At 43.7% G+C, this 17,503-nt stretch overlaps 1 protein-coding gene across 4 annotated transcripts in view; it reads right to left on the bottom strand.

The window, feature by feature from the left end:
* Positions 1–17,503, bottom strand: part of ZMPSTE24 (zinc metallopeptidase STE24) — a 119,778-nt gene that overhangs the window by 30,393 nt on the left and 71,882 nt on the right. For all 4 annotated transcript variants that reach the window (XM_073317423.1, XM_073317424.1, XM_073317425.1 and 1 more), the window contains one exon: positions 7,518–7,659. In XM_073317423.1, the coding sequence (XP_073173524.1) occupies positions 7,518–7,659 (142 nt within the window). The remainder of the gene's footprint in view (positions 1–7,517; positions 7,660–17,503) is intronic.

Below are 17,503 nucleotides of genomic sequence, written 5' to 3' on the forward strand. Positions count from 1 at the left end.
TGGCATTTAACCTGGGTGACGCATGAAGATTTAGAAGAAATGGCACTGGAACAAAGTAGTAATTTAAAAAGTCACCTGGTCCAGGTGGTATATCCGCTAGCATGGGGTTTTTATACCCTCCTTGGAAGCATATGATACTGGCCATTGTTAGAGGCAGGATACTGGTCTAGATAGACCTTTAGTCTGAAGAAGAGAAGAGTGAGGGGGGATTTGATAGCAGCCTTCAACTACCTGAAGAGGGATTCCAAAGAGGATGGAGATAGGCTGTTCTCAGTGGTAGCAGATTACAGAACAAGGACTAATGGTCTCAAGTTGCAGTGTGGGAGGTCTAGATTGGATATTAGGAAAAACCATTTCACTGGAAGAGTGGTGAAGCACTGGAATGGGTTACCTAGGGAAGTGGTGGAATCTCCATCCTTGGAGGTTTTTTAAGGCCTGGCTTGACAAAGCCCTGGCTGGGATGATTTAGTTGGGGTTGGTCCTGCTTTGAGCAGGGATTGGATTAGATGACCTCCTGAGGTCTCTTCCAACCCTCATCTTCTATGATTTTATGGGTCTGATTTAGAATGGCAATTCTGGTACTTATATACATGGAAAAGATATGATAGTGGAGGGTTTTGCAACCTTGCTGACAAAGCCATAACAAGATGCAATGGCTGGAAGTTGAGTTTAGATAAATTCAACCTTTAATTAAGATGAAATGTCCTAACTGTGAGGTTAAACAAACATTGGAACAGTTTACAAGTAGAGGTGATGGATTCAGCATTGCTTGGAGCCTTTCAGACTAAACTAGATATATTTTTAAAAAATATACTTTTATCCAACTTCTGGGAGAAGTTCTGCATTCTGAGTGCTGGGGAGAGCTGGATAGTTGTGGGGTCCCATCTGGCCTTGGAAACAGTGAATCTATGAATTCCCATCATTCCCTCCCTTCATGGGCCTTGGGGATTAACACTTACAGCTCTGCATTAAGATAATGTCTATAATCAAATCTCATGTTTCATGGCTTCAGATGGTCACCAGCATTGGTCAGGAAGGTATCTTCCCCGGCCCACCACCAGTACACAAGTGGCCAGATATTCTCAATCTCCCTTGCTCTCTCCATTTTTTTTTTTTTTTTGGTGCCTTCCTCTGAAGCATCAGATTGGCCACAGCTGGAATGGAGACCAGATGGAGTGGGCAGTGCTCTAAGATGGTATAGAGAATCCTCTTTCTAGATGCTTGACTAGTATCTTGCTCACATGCTGAGGGTGATACTGATCATCAGATCTGGGGTCAGTAAGGAATTTTCACGTGGTCAGTTTGGCAGGGATCTGGAGAAGAGATGTGCATTTTTGTCTCTGCAGCTTGGAGTATGGCTCACCTGCTGTGATCATCTGGGCATATCTCATCTAATCAATCTCCTGTCACTGCAGGGGCCATGGGCACTGGTGGCACCTTGGTCTCTCCCTGTGGCACACACTTTAGGCTCCTGAGAACTGAAATGCTTTGGTCTAACTAAAGTCTTTGGACTTAATATAGAGGTATCTGGGTGAAAATTAATGACCTGTGCTATACAGGAGGTCAGACTAGATGATCTAATTGTCCCTCCTGACTTTAATCTCTATGAAATTAAGAAATTTGTTTGTCTCCATGTTTATACTGATGTCTCATATCTATCTCTTTACCACAGACAAATCTCCTTCCATCTAAACTAATGTTTCCATCCCCTTTTCTGGAATCTCCTAATGGACATCAAGCCATCAACTGAAACTTAACATGGTCAGAATAGAGCTCCTGATCTTTTCCTAGAGGCCCTCCCCTGCCCATCTCATCTCTAAATTAGTGAAGAGATGGTACCCTCATCCTTTCTGTCTCTCAAGCCCATAATCTTCTATTCATCTTTGACTCAGTTCTCTTCCACTGTGTCAAGCACAAACTTTTATTCTTAACTACAAAGCCCTTCACAACATAGCCTCATCTTCCCTATAATTTTATTGCACTGCCCATCAGGCCAGCCTTGATTGCCTGATTCACCACCTCTCCCACAGGCTACTCTTCAGCATGGAAGAAGCTTATGCATGATGTCACAGATAATCACAATGGTGCCTTCTGGCCTTATAAATTTATATAATTAATGCTGCAAAAGAGTTAAGCTGTTTGAGACCAAGGACCCTGATTACATTTATGCTGGCACACAACCACTTTAGAATAGCTATGATGACCTGACCTAACCCCTCCTCCCCTCCTATAGATGCAGCTATGTCTACAGAAGAATACGTTTGCTGACATACCTATTGTCTTTCTGGAATGTGGAGTTTCTATACCAATGAAAAAACCCCGTCTGTCATGTAGGCTGAATCTATGCTACAGCATTATGTTGGCATAGATACGGTGACATAGTGATACTGCTATAGTCTCCATATTGTAGACATACCCTAAGGCTCCTTTGCTATTGGGAAACTGAAATGACTGCATTTAAAATAATTTTTCCTTTTTTGGATAGTCCACACTGAGGACTAAATCTTTTTTTTATTTGCTACAAACAGAGAATTGTTCAAAAACGCTGTTTCATAAATATGTGGAGTAATTTTTGCTAGTTTTAGGAATGATTTAAGTCCAACTGTTGGAAATGCTCTACAGTCTGCATGGTTACTTGGATTGCCTTGAAATTTTATGTGCCACGTGGGAGTGTGGGGTTTTGATCAGTAACCCAAATTTGGGGTCATTTGAATCCGGGATTCCCAAGACAGAGTCCCTCCCAAAAAACAGCTTTTCTTAACGTTCACATATCTAGCAATGAATTTTTGCTCACAGAGATCAAAGCAGAGCTGAGATCACACCAGGGTCTCAGGTGCTTGAGAATTAGCCACCCACTAGCCCTGGGGGAAATCAAATTATAACCTTATTAGCTAAAGACTTTAGTTCTTCAGTTAGGAGAGGTACCCTCTGAAATGCTTGATGGCATGTCAAACAAATTACACTGAGCAAGTGCTGAGAGAGAGGGGCTAACTATCTGGAAAACTAACTCTACATTACAGGACCTGAATGACTCAAGGGAGAATGTACCAATCACTGAATCTGAATAAAAGGAGTACTTGTGGCACCTTAGAGACCAACCAATTTATTTGAGCATAAGCTCACGAAAGCTTATGCTCAAATAAATTGGTTGGTCTCTAAGGTGCCACAAGTACTCCTTTTCTTTTTGCGAATACAGACTAACACGGCTGCTACTCTGAATCTGAATAGCTTCCAGGCACTGTGAATTCAAATCCAACCCAGGACAGAATTCTGAAATAAAAAGAAAACGGGCTCCAATCTGTCAAAGGGTTTATTTTAGGGAAATGCAATCTGAAGACAGCAGAATATTCAGCAGGTAATTAAACTGTTTTTTGAGAAGAAAATAAGTTACACGTGCAAACGTGTAACTTCCCTGGGAGGGAAGCATGATTAGTGGTGGAAGAGCAGACGGGAATAGGGGGAGAGGGGGATGGGATGCAGTGAGGGGAAGAGAGGTGATTTGGAAGGCGATTAATGGAGGGGGAGGGTCAGGTAATGGGTGGGACACTGGGATGGGGGTCTTGGTGGTGACAGGAGGACTGGGGGAGAATACGAGCAGGGGCACCTGGGGGCCCCAGGACCATCTACGGGGTATGGTCCCTCTTCCTGGCTCTCCTTGTGATCTGAGAAGCCTGCCTTTCTGCGGGTGGTGGTGGGTGTGTGTCTAAGCCTGTCTCCCTACTCCCCCTCTGTAAACGAGGATCTGTGGGCCCTGCCCAGCTATAGGGGTCTGACTCTCCTTCTGATCCCAACATGTGAGCCATGATCTGTGGAAGCCCTGCTGCTCTGGGTGGGGAGCTTAGAACAGCCACCAAGAACACATGGCTGAAACTGGGAATGCTTGACACTGGAAACTCTCCAGCAGTGGGAAGGGGAGAAAAGAACACCGACTGACATGAATGCAGCAGTTGATGTTTCAGAGCTAATGTTTCGGGCTATATTCAGCTCCACTGGGTATGCTTTTTCAGCTAAGAACATCTCATTGAGATGAATGGACCACTTAACACCTGGGGAGGTTTAGGTTGGATATTAGGAAAAACTTTTCCAGTAGGAGGGTGGTGAAGCACTGGAATGCGTTACCTAGGGAGGTGGTGGAATCTTCTTCTTTTGAAGTTTTTAAGGTCAGGCTTGACAAAGCCCTGGCTGGGATGATTTAGTTGGTGTTGGTCCTGCTTTGAGCAGGGGGTTGGACTAGATGACCTCCTGAGGTCCCTTCCAACCCTGATATTCTATGAACACCTCTCTGAGCCTGCTATGCTGCTATGTGTTCTGGGTGCTAATTGGATTGTAAGGGGAGGATCACCCTGGAAACGTTGGCAGGGAATGGTGGGACAAAGGAAGAAGAAAGAGACTCAAACCAGTCTTCTCTTGGGGCTTGTCTACACTGGCACTTTATAGCACTGCAAATTTCTCGTTCAGGGATGTGAAAAAACACCCCCCTGAGCGCTGCAAGTTTCAGTGCTATAAAGTGTCAGTGTAAACAGTGAACCAGCACTGGTAGCTATTCCCCTCATTAAGGTTGATTTTTTTAGAGTGCTGGGAGAGCGCTCTCCCAGTTCCATGCTGCGACTACATAAAACATGTTAAACGTTTAACGTTGCCAGTGAAGACGTGCCCTAAGATGCTTAAAACTTTTGGTAACCACCATATAATAAAACTGTCAAGATTTCGGGACAAAGACAACGTCTGAGATTTCTCTCACTGGCCTTGTCAGCCACTACACACTGCAAACATTTCAAAGCATGACCATCATCCCCATTGCACTATAACAAGATGTACAGGAGGGGGAAAGGAGCACTGAGGAATCACCTAGCAACCAGTGGAAAGACCACTGGACTGGGACCATTTCTAGCTCTGCCACTGGTTTGCTGGGTGACCTTGGGCAAATCACTTCAACTCTGTGCCTTAGTTTCCTGTAAAATGGAGATAATGAAAAGTTCTTTGATATCTAGTAAAGAAAAGCACTGTACAAAAGCTAGGTCTTTTGATTATTACCTAGCCCAGTAGCCTATCAACTGCAAATCTAGGTAAGAGGCAAAACTACCTAAATGGCCACTGCTCCTAACAAAAACAATCTTGTTGTTTAAAAAAAAAAAAAAATTAAATAGCAAAATACTTTGTTAATACAGAGTTAAGGTTGCCTAGTGACACCTTGTCCCTTTCCAGAACATCAAGTTCAGTAAAACTTACACTTCTGAAAATCAGGAAATACAAAGTTAAAGACGATGACCACACAATCTTACCTCTGCCTTCTTTGAGCAATGCTCCACAACACCCATAATACATACACACTCCCACTCTGCCTTGTATTGGACAGGTGCGACCTGCACTTGCCATGTGCTCAAACAAACACTGAGCCTACTGCCTTGAGAGAATACCACGCTTTCACTTCATATCCTTTTACAACTCCTTCACACTTGCATACAGGATGCCACAGAAATTTATTCTTTCCCCTATCCATCGTTAATCATCAATTCCCACTGGCCATTGCCAGCTCCAGGGGGGCAAAGTTAAGGTTGCATGGGCATTTACCTTAACTCTGCGTTTCCTGGTTTCAGAAGTCTGAGTTTCGCTGAACTCGACATTCCGGAAGGGCACGAATGATCAACAGGCAACCTTAACTCTGTTAAAGTTTTAATAAGACTGATTTAAACATTGAAAGCTCACCCGAAGCCCAGTGAAGATAATGGAAAGGCTCCCACTGATTTCAAGGCGCTTTAAATCAGATCTGAAGTTAGTACCATAGTTAATTAATAGGAAGAGCTGATACTGATCAGGTAAGGTTTGCAAACACTTTCCATTGTAAGCCTGTTTTTAGTTGCTCAGAACTTTGCCAAACTATAACCATTTGGGCTAATTTTTTCCATTTGTTCTCTTTACCTCAGTCTAATGTTTTGTACCTTTCAACAATTCAGCTATTTCCAAGAATTATGTTGGGAAAAAATAGGTAGTTTTGCAAATGTTCACCTTTCCCCCCCAACTATTTCTTTAAAGAGCTCCAGTGCCTCAATGTGGCATGTGAAATTAAAATTTGGATGGATACTCTTTAGGTCAGAGATGTGCTTTTTGCTGTCTCCATGAAAACTAACCTGTATTTGGCCTCTGAAAGTTGTCATTCACACAAGATGAGCAGAGCCTATTAGAGGCTCATTGCTGAAATTATAGACCTTTTTCACCAAGCACGTTCCCATCCCCACAGCTCCCTCTATGGCAACTCCACGGTACCTGCTCCTAGACTCTAGAGAGCCTTACATGGCTCTAGATGGGATACAGGCAAAACAGGAGCTGCAAAATATCCTTTTGACCTAAGAAAAGGTGCATTGTGCTGGAAGTTAAGAGACAACATGGGTTCTAGTCTAAAGGCTTCCTTAACAATTCTATGAATTTCACAGCCCTTATTCTTAAGCATGGCATCATATCCTACAAAACATGCTAATATCATTCACCCCATTTTGCAGACGTAACACAAGGTGGCATCTGGAAGAGTCATGAATAGAACCCAAATCTCATACATTGACCACATTGCCTTTCTGAATAAATGTGCCAAATCTATGTGCCTTGCTGCACTGTCTAATCACTAGACCTGACCCCTCCCTCCGCCCCTCAAAACAAGAATAGAACCCAGGAATCTTAACTTACAATATTCTTCTAATAAATAGTTGTGAAAAACCACTGGCAAAAGGATATCATACCCTCTTCTAGCGGCAGGTCCACACAGAAGATAACAGTATACTACTACTAACTGTTACTCTCTTAGCTCAAGTAGTGGAGATCTGTGCTGTGAAATAAAGGTCTTGGATTCAGGCAACTGATGACGTGTGGGACTGATATGTTTCCACATGATGAATTTTCAGAGGGTTTTAAATCTAGGAAAGCATAGATTTTTGTATCTTTTCAATGAATGTTAAGGGTTGAAATGTCAAATGCTTAAAAGTTAGGAAATCCCGGAATGAAAGTTGCTGGGTAACCTTAATTTGACTTCTTTGTGCATATGAATTATGGCATTGCCTTTAATCATGATGGAAGAATTTCATCCATCAGATACCTGCTTCAGCGACTGTAGAAAATGGACATTTAATGAGGCACAGGGTTGTGAGAGGATTTTCCTTTGTTTAATGCACTGAACTGGGACCCAGAAGGCCTGGTTCTATTCTTTGCTCTATGACATACTTCCTATGAAACGCTGAAAATACATACACATGGGGGGCTGGGGGTGGGGGTGTGTGTGTGTGGGTGGGTGTGTACACGCACGCGCCTGATTTAAGGTTGCACAGACAACTTTCATTCTGGCAACTTTATTATAACTTTACTAACCCTAAGACACAAATGTGCCTTCATAGAAATAACTAGAGCACATGCCCTCACCTAAAGCATAGGAGCTGGCAAACTTAAATAACCCCCCAATCAATAAAACTAAAAGGAAACTAAAAAGTAAGGAGTTTATGAACTGCATCTGTGTGTTTACTTAAAAGTCTCACCTTCTACAACATAGACCTTAGTCAAAGGAAAGTCAATACTTTTTGCCATCATTTCAATTGCTTGTTTGAGCTCTCCCTCAGGAAGTGGAATGAATTTATCAAACAGAGGGGCAATGTAGTCTGCGTATATTGTGACAAGAACCTGCAAAGAAACAGAGGTGTTAAAACCAGGCATAGAAAAATTCTTGGTAAACTAGACCAAAAGTAAATCTTAAAACTTGAGAATAATATTTGCAGCAGAAGGTGACATTAAGGAGCCATTCCCTTAGAAGAGGGACTGAAAGAAGACCATGCAGAGAACAAAATGAGACACTGAAAATGAGACCTGTACGCACTACAGCAAAAGTCTGCAGTCCTTAAAGACTTCCTCTGATTGGAACCACTGACTAGTCAAAGCTTAGCTGCAACCGTCCTTTCAATTTTTTTTTAAAAGGCAATGAAGTATTCCATTATTCCTCCTCTTACCATTCCACACGACACTCTCATTCTTTAGCATAACACCTTTACTCTGAAAGCATGAAGGGCCACGGACGGAATAGCTCAGTGGTTTCAGCATTGGCCTGCTAAACCTAAGGTTGTGAGTTCAATCCTTGAGGTGGCTGTTTTGGGATCTGGGGCAAAAATTGGGGATTGGTCCTGCTTTGAGCAGGGGTTGGACTACATGACCTGCTGAGGTCCCTTCCAACCCTGATATTCTATGATTGTCAGGTTTCATGGTGCTCCCCACTGCCAACATTTCAACTGACAGGGGAACAAGCCTCGCAGGTCTGGTGAGCACTTTTCTGCCTCCAGCCATAAAACCAGGACTCTTTCAAATTTAAGACTTTAGAGGCCCAAGTGCCCCAGAGTGCCAACAAGCTGGAAAAAATATATATTTTTCTTTTTAAGGCAAGAAAAGGAGGGTGGAGAGATGAGGAAGAAAAGGGCAGGGTGTCACCATGCCTCAGTGGGTCACAACTGAGAATGCCAAATTCAGGACAAACTGCTGAGAAATAGGGAAGACACCCTCCACAAACTGGTGGTTATTCTCCCATAAGATATACCAAACCAGCAACATAAGTAAACTTCTGTTTCACCACACTGGCTAACAAGAAGTCAGAAAAGCAGTCTCCTTAGGCATTCCAGTCCTTATATCACCACCAAAAACACTAGACTTAATGATGAGTGGTTTTTTAAACTCAATTTCATCAACTAAAGGGTTCTTCTGATCCCAAAGGGCCAGACACATACCAGGTCAATATACAATTCAGATCTCACCCAATAATCATGCTTAATTAGTATCTAATATCTAAAGGTTTATTTATAAAAAGAAAGGTAAGAGTTAAAATAGGCTAAAAGTATGTAACAATAAATGCAAGGTTCTTGGATCAGGCCTGTAGCAATGATGGAATAAACTGCTGGCTTGTTCAGTCTCTGGTTGCTTTCAAATCACTGGAAGGTCCTCAGTCCCTTGGTTAGAATGCTCCCATTAGTATAAGTTCATAGTCCAGAGATCAGAGCAGGAAAGAGGCAAAATGGAGATGTTTCCAGGGCCTTTTATAGCTTCCGCCAAGTGAAGGGAAACCCATTGTTCTAGTTTGTGAAAATTACAGGTAACAAGATGGAGTTTGGAGTTACATGGGCAAGTCACACGTCCATGCACGTTTTGCTTAGTCATAGAATCATAGAAGATTAGGGTTGGAAGAGATCCCAGGAGGTCATCTAGTCCAACCCCCTGCTCAAAGCAGGGCCAACCCCAGCTAAATCATCCCAGCCAGGGCTTTATCAAGCTGGGCCTTAAAAATCTCTAAGGATGGAGATTCCACCATCTCCCTAGGCAACCCATTCCAGCGCTTCACCACCCTCCTAGTGAAATAGTTTTTCCTAATATCCAACGTAGACCTCCTTCACTGCAACTTGAGACCATTGCTCCTTGTTCTGTCATCTGTCACCACTGAGAACAGGGTTTGGAGTCACATGGGCAAGTCACATGTCCATGCCTGCTTTGCTTAGTCATAGCAGAAGCCATTACCCATACTTTAGTTAGAATGTCCTCAGGAAAAGCCCATTAAGTATAGATAGGCATCTTCCATGGTCCATTGTGAGTTAAGTGTTCTTTGATGGGTCACTCAGCAGGAGAGTGAGTTTGTGTGTGTGGTTTTTGGAGGGGGGTGAGGGAGTGAGAGAACCTGGATTTGTGCAGGAAATGGCCCACCTTGATTATCATACACATTGTAAAAAGAAAAGGAGTACTTGTGGCACCTTAGAGACTAACCAATTTATTTGAGCATGAGCTTTCGTGAGCTACAGCTCACTTCATCGGATGCATACCGTGGAAACTGCAGCAGACTTTATATACACACAGAAATCATGAAACAATACCTCCTCCCACCCCACTGTCCTGCTGGTAATAGCTTATCTAAAGTGATCAACAGGTGGGCCATTTCCAGCACAAATCCAGGTTTTCTCACCCTCCACCCCCCCCCACAAATTCACTCTCCTGCTGGTGCTAGCCCATCCAAAGTGACAACTCTTTACATAATCAAGTCGGGCTATTTCCTGCATAGATCAAGGTTTTCTCACATCCCCCCCACCCCCATACACACACAAACTCACTCTCCTGCTGGTAATAGCTCATCTAAACTGACCATTCTCCAGGTTTAAATCCAAGTTAAACCAGAACATCTGGGGGGGGGGGGGGGTAGGAAAAAGCAAGAGGAAACAGGCTACCTTGCATAATGACTTAGCCACTCCCAGTCTCTATTTAAGCCTAAATTAATAGTATCCAATTTGCAAATGAATTCCAATTCAGCAGTTTCTCGCTGGAGTCTGGATTTGAAGTTTTTTTGTTTTAAGATAGCGACCTTCATGTCTGTGATTGCGTGACCAGAGAGATTGAAGTGTTCTCCGACTGGTTTATGAATGTTATAATTCTTGACATCTGATTTGTGTCCATTTATTCTTTTACGTAGAGACTGTCCAGTTTGACCAATGTACATGGCAGAGGGGCATTGCTGGCACATGATGGCATAGATCACATTGGTGGATGTGCAGGTGAACGAGCCTCTGATAGTGTGGCTGATGTTATTAGGCCCTGTGATGGTGTCCCCTGAATAGATATGTGGGCACAATTGGCAACGGGCTTTGTTGCAAGGATAAGTTCCTGGGTTAGTGGTTCTGTTGTGTGGTATGTGGTTGTTGGTGAGTATTTGCTTCAGGTTGCGGGGCTGTCTGTAGGCAAGGACTGGCCTGTCTCCCAAGACTTGTGAGAGTGTTGGGTCATCCTTTAGGATAGGTTGTAGATCCTTAATAATGCGTTGGAGGGGTTTTAGTTGGGGGCTGAAGGTGACGGCTAGTGGCGTTCTGTTATTTTCTTTGTTAGGCCTGTCCTGTAGTAGGTAACTTCTGGGAACTCTTCTGGCTCTATCAATCTGTTTCTTTACTTCTGCAGGTGGGTATTGTAGTTGTAAGAAAGCTTGACAGAGATCTTGTAGGTGTTTGTCTCTGTCTGAGGGGTTGGAGCAATATTTCACATTTGGGGACAATGTATACCTTCAGATCAGCGGCACTGCTATGGGTACCCGCATGGCCCCACAGTATGCCAACATTTTTATGGCTGATTTAGAACAACGCTTCCTCAGCTCTCGTCCCCTAAAGCCCCTACTCTACTTGCGCTATATTGATGACATCTTCATCATCTGGACCCATGGAAAAGAAGCCCTTGAGGAATTCCACCATGATTTCAACAATTTCCATCCCACCACCAACCTCAGCCTGGTCCAGTCCACACAAGAGATCCACTTCCTGGACACTACAGTGCTAATAAACAATGGCCACATAAACACCACCCTATACCGTAAACCTACTGACCGCTATTCCTACCTGCATGCCTCCAGCTTTCACCCTGACCACACCACACGATCCATCGTCTACAGCCAAGCTCTGCGATACAACCGCATTTGCTCCAACCCCTCAGACAGAGACAAACACCTACAAGATCTCTGTCAAGCTTTCTTACAACTACAATACCCACCTGCAGAAGTAAAGAAACAGATTGATAGAGCCAGAAGAGTTCCCAGAAGTTACCTACTACAGGACAGGCCTAACAAAGAAAATAACAGAACGCCACTAGCCGTCACCTTCAGCCCCCAACTAAAACCCCTCCAACGCATTATTAAGGATCTACAACCTATCCTAAAGGATGACCCAACACTCTCACAAGTCTTGGGAGACAGGCCAGTCCTTGCCTACAGACAGCCCCGCAACCTGAAGCAAATACTCACCAACAACCACATACCACACAACAGAACCACTAACCCAGGAACTTATCCTTGCAACAAAGCCCGTTGCCAATTGTGCCCACATATCTATTCAGGGGACACCATCACAGGGCCTAATAACATCAGCCACACTATCAGAGGCTCGTTCACCTGCACATCCACCAATGTGATCTATGCCATCATGTGCCAGCAATGCCCCTCTGCCATGTACATTGGTCAAACTGGACAGTCTCTACGTAAAAGAATAAATGGACACAAATCAGATGTCAAGAATTATAACATTCATAAACCAGTCGGAGAACACTTCAATCTCTCTGGTCACGCAATCACAGACATGAAGGTCGCTATCTTAAAACAAAAAAACTTCAAATCCAGACTCCAGCGAGAAACTGCTGAATTGGAATTCATTTGCAAATTGGATACTATTAATTTAGGCTTAAATAGAGACTGGGAGTGGCTAAGTCATTATGCAAGGTAGCCTGTTTCCTCTTGCTTTTTCCTACCCCCCCCCCCCCCCCCCCCAGATGTTCTGGTTTAACTTGGATTTAAACCTGGAGAATGGTCAGTTTAGATGAGCTATTACCAGCAGGAGAGTGAGTTTGTGTGTGTATGGGGGTGGGGGGGATGTGAGAAAACCTTGATCTATGCAGGAAATAGCCCGACTTGATTATGTAAAGAGTTGTCACTTTGGATGGGCTAGCACCAGCAGGAGAGTGAATTTGTGTGGGGGGGTGGAGGGTGAGAAAACCTGGATTTGTGCTGGAAATGGCCCACCTGTTGATCACTTTAGATAAGCTATTACCAGCAGGACAGTGGGGTGGGAGGAGGTATTGTTTCATGATTTCTGTGTGTATATAAAGTCTGCTGCAGTTTCCACGGTAAACATCTGATGAAGTGAGCTGTAGCTCACGAAAGCTCATGCTCAAATAAATTGGTTAGTCTCTAAGGTGCCACAAGTACTCCTTTTCTTTTTGCGAATACAGACTAACACGGCTGTTCCTCTGAAACCTGTCATACACATTGTGAAGAGAATGGTCACTTTGGATGGGCTATTACCAGCAGGAGAGTGAGTTTGTGTGTGTGTGGGGGGGGGGGGGGCGGAGGGTGAGAAAACCTGGATTTGTGCTGGAAATGGCCCAACTTGATGATCACTTTTGATAAGCTATTACCAGCAGGACAGTGGGGTGAGAGGAGGTATTGTTTCATGGTCTCTGTGTGTATATAATGTCTTCTGCAGTTTCCACAGTATGCATCCAATGAAGTGAGCTGTAGCTCACGAAAGCTCATGCTCAAATAAATTGGTTAGTCTCTAAGGTGCCACAAGTACTCCTTTTCTTTCAGCTTATATAGTTCCTTCGCAATGTGCTGGCTAAATACCTTGTGGGTGTTACCACATGAGCAAACACATTTGAAATACAGGTACATAGTTAATATTCATAACTTCAGATACAAAAATGATACATGCATACAAACAGCATAATCATATTCAGCAAATCATTACTTTTCCATTGATACCTTACTTGATACACTTTGTATATAATTTGTTGCAATTATATAACAGTGGTAGCAACAATGATCTACATTGTCATGTTTTAATCATACAACATCACAGTGAGTACAAGCCGAGATCAAACAATCATACAAAAGCAGGTATCTAGTATGATCCTACATAACGTATGCTCTGGAAAAGGAGCTAGGACTTGGGTAGAATAGGTCAAAATAACATGGTTTTTTACTGAAATTTTTTTTTGAACAATAATTTATTTTTTGCAAGAATTTTGAAAATTTTCATTTCATTCTCTATCATATTTTTCATTTCAATTTCCATTAGTTTAGTGTTCAGAAACTAAAACTTTTTGGTTGTTAAAAGAAAAGGAGTACTTGTGGCACCTTAGAGACTAACCAATTTATTTCAGCATAAGCTTTCGTGAGCTACAGCTCACTTCTGTAGCTCACAAAAGCTTATGCTCAAATAAGTTGGTTGGTCTCTCAGGTGCCACAAATACTCCTTTTCTTTTTGCAAATACAGACTAACACGGCTGTTACTCTGAAACCTGTCATTATTTTTGGTTGTTGATTTTCATTTTTCTACATCCCCTGACCTCTTTTTTCATCTGTTCCCTCTTTACCCCCACTGAAAAAGGATGGGGAAGTTAAACCAAGACAAACCCATTCTCCCTTCCCTATATACTTTTCTGACAATAGAAAAAGTTAGAAAAAAGTTTAAAGTTTGAGAAAGTGGGACAGAGCAAGGGAGGGAGACAGTTGGATGACAACATTCACTTTACTTTTTTCAACTGAAAAATGTGAGGGGGGAAAAAAAAAAAAAAGAGTGAGCACTAAAAAAAATGGGAAAAAGTTCCAAACTGATAGCTCCATCTGCAGCGGAGTGAACCATTCAGAGAGATCATTTTGTTCTTCAGAAACTGTAGCAGCAGAAGAGGATTTCTCCAAAGAAATGATTTCTACCATGCTTGATAAACTTAAGAATAGGCGGAATCACTAACAGTAAAGTTAGAGAGAGACGGTGGGGAACGTAATATCTGTTATTGGACTAACTTCTGTTGATGAGAGGGACAAGGTTTTGAGCTTACACAGAGCTCTTCTGGTGTGGGAAATATGCTCAGAGTTTCAATTCCCAGATCTGAAAATAAGCGCTGTATAAGCTCAAAAGCATGTCTGTCTCACCAACAGAAGCTGGCCCAATGAAAGATATTACCTCACTCATCTTCTCTCTCTAAAATCATTGTAGCCATGTCAATCCAGGAACACTGCATACAATACAGAAAAGCTGACTATTGCAGTCCATCTAAGTCAAATGTCTGACCTTCTTAATGTTATGGAGAGCCGCATGACATGTTCAGATTCTGCTGGTTTGTCTTTTAAAAAAAATAACCTTCTAACACAAGTCTCCAAAATGTGATCGAAGTATAACACAAAGTTGTCTTTTTCCAAGTGCAGACAGTCTGACTCAGAGGTGTCAACTTCCCCAGCTCCATTAATCTCACTCAGAGGTGTAAATCGAAAGCCTGAAGATGACATTTTAGAAGTCAAAATTAACTATTTCATTGCTGACCATTATAGCAAATGGAAAGGGAGTGAAGGACATGTGGAATAAGAACAACAAAGGAGACAAACAGTGAAGGGAGAGGATGGAGAAGGGTTAGAAACAAAGGGCAGAAATAGCTATGGCCTTAACGGGGCACGGATTTTCCCCAGTGAGTGATGCTAAATGCAACAATAAAGTATTGAACAAATAATATTAATAAACAAAAGTCAGATCCTCAGCTAACTGATTTAGTTCCATGAAGTCAATGGTTCTAAAATTCAGTTACCACATAAAGACCATATTTTACCCATGACCTCTGTGTAAAACCTCCCATTGACATCAGCGCATATGTAGCCCTAAATGAATATAGTCCAGCCTATGAAACATTTTAACCCATTCCATAGGCTAAATCTGATACCCCTCATTTGAGATCATATCTTAAAAGCTTTGGTCAACATAACTTATGTGGGAGTAGAGCTGCCGAATTTTGTCTATTGCTCATGCATACTTGCCTGTTTGAACTGGCGCGGCACATACTCACCAGAGTGCTTGTGTCAATGCAAACTGTAGTGCACCATGAGTAAGCATTCCAGTGAGTCACATGCCACCATCCAGCACAATGCCTTTTGGGATATTTTCACATTTTGTGGGATAGAAAAGACTTGCCCATGGATCTCTGGAAGCTAGAGGTCAAGTTCTCAGAATGCAACTTTCGCCATCCCATCATGCTATTCATATCCCATAATTTGTGTCTTTTTAAAAATATTCCACAACCTCACATGGCTCTTTTCAGTGTCTGCCATCTGTAACAGAAACATGAAGCCCACAGACCTCTGCACTAATCTCATGAATGGTACACAATTCCCTGGTGTTTGCAGACCCACAGGAAGTACAGTAACAATGAAGGACATGACAATTTCTTCGAGGACTGTTTCCTGAGGGACACACTGAAAAGTTGTTGGTAGCATTTACAGAGTAGCTGCGGATGGCTGAGCGCTGCTTCTGGACACAAGAAACGAGCACTAACTGGTGGGATCATATGGTAATGGAGGTTCAAGACGATGAGCAGTGCCTGCAGAACTTTCAGATGTGAAAGGCCAGATTCCTGGATCTGTATGCCAAGCTCACCCCAGCACTCGAGGGCAGTAATACCACATTAAGAGCTGCACTGACAGTGGAGAAACAAGTGGCAACTGCATTCTAGAAGCTTGCAAACACTAGATTGCTACTGGTCAGTGGGAAACCATGTTGCTACCGGCACCAACATCCCTCGAATGGGTGATCTGTGCAACGTTGTGGTGATCACTCACACCTTCCGCCTTCTGATGTGCCCGGACACCATGATAAGGAACATCACAGAGAGTGCTATGCAGGATGTCATCAGGAAGCAAATCGATAGGACCCCATCCAACCAACATGTATCCACCTACCTGAGCAGCTCATTGGAAGGCGAATTTGGAAAAAACAGGGAAGACTGTGCTTCACTCTGGATTCGTGCCTGCAATGCTATGTGACGAATGGAGAAGCGTATCAGCTGTCACTGGACGTGGTGTGAGGAACGTCAGGAGCGGAGAGTCCTAGTGCCACAGGTTAAGAATACAGAGCACACAATCATCACTCCAAGAGCTAGAACCATGCTGGAGAGGACCCTGAAGGATGCCATCCGCTGCCAGTATGTTGAAAACCTGAACTGAAACCAGACCAGGGGAAGGCCTTCAAGATGACATGCAAGTGGGACGCCAGCAACCACTTCCTCACAAGGACAGTTTCAGTTGACTTGCTGAGAGGAGGTTCATCCACAGGGCCAGGCTCAACTGCGTCCTGCTGAACAGAACCATCTGCACTGGGATACGGGACAAGCGATGCAGGAAATGCGGCTATGCCAGCAAGATGCTACCCCATGTTTTGTGTAGCTCAAGTCCCATTCCAGAGCCTGGCAGCTGTGACAACGTCATCCAGAATCGCCTAATCAGAGCCATCCCACCACCCGATGGGAAGGCTGCTGTGAACTCCACCATCCCCGGAACGGACAGCTAACTGCGACTAGACACCATCACCACCAATTAGGAATGGAAGAAGATCGTCATGGTGGACATCACAGCGCCCTTTGAGAACAGGACCCCGGCCTTCCACAACGCCTGAGCTCGAAAAGTAGAGAAATACACTCCTCTGGCCAGTGCCTTGAGAGCTAGGGGTTACAAGGTTCAAACACACGCTCTGATCATCAGGGCCCAGGATGCATGAGAACCCAGTAATGAGTGACTGTTGCAGGAATGTGGAATCAGTCAGTGCTACACTCATGGTGTCGGAAAGCATCAGGTGGTCGAGGGACATCTATCTAGAACAGTGGTTCTCAAACTTTTAAGTAAGGTGACCAACCAATTGCATTTTGTCTTTTTTGTGACCCACCAAGGCTCCAAATTTGGGGAGGGCCCCCCAAAATCACAGGCCAGTGTCCTTCTCTTTCTCCACTACCTTCTCCTCCTTGCCCTGCCAAGGGGGCAATGACCACCCATAGCAGCGCCCTCCACCGCAGCACTACAAGCCAAATCCCAGCCTGGAGGGGAGGTCTGGGTTGGGGCAGGAGTGTGATCTTGCCCACCCTCGCCCCGCAGTGGGGGCTTCTGCGCCTCAGTGCTGGGCCTAGCTCCCTACTCTGAGTGTTATGACCTGGCGCA

This window comes from Lepidochelys kempii, chromosome 19 (assembly GCF_965140265.1).
Source record: "Lepidochelys kempii isolate rLepKem1 chromosome 19, rLepKem1.hap2, whole genome shotgun sequence".
NCBI lineage: Eukaryota > Metazoa > Chordata > Testudines > Cheloniidae > Lepidochelys > Lepidochelys kempii.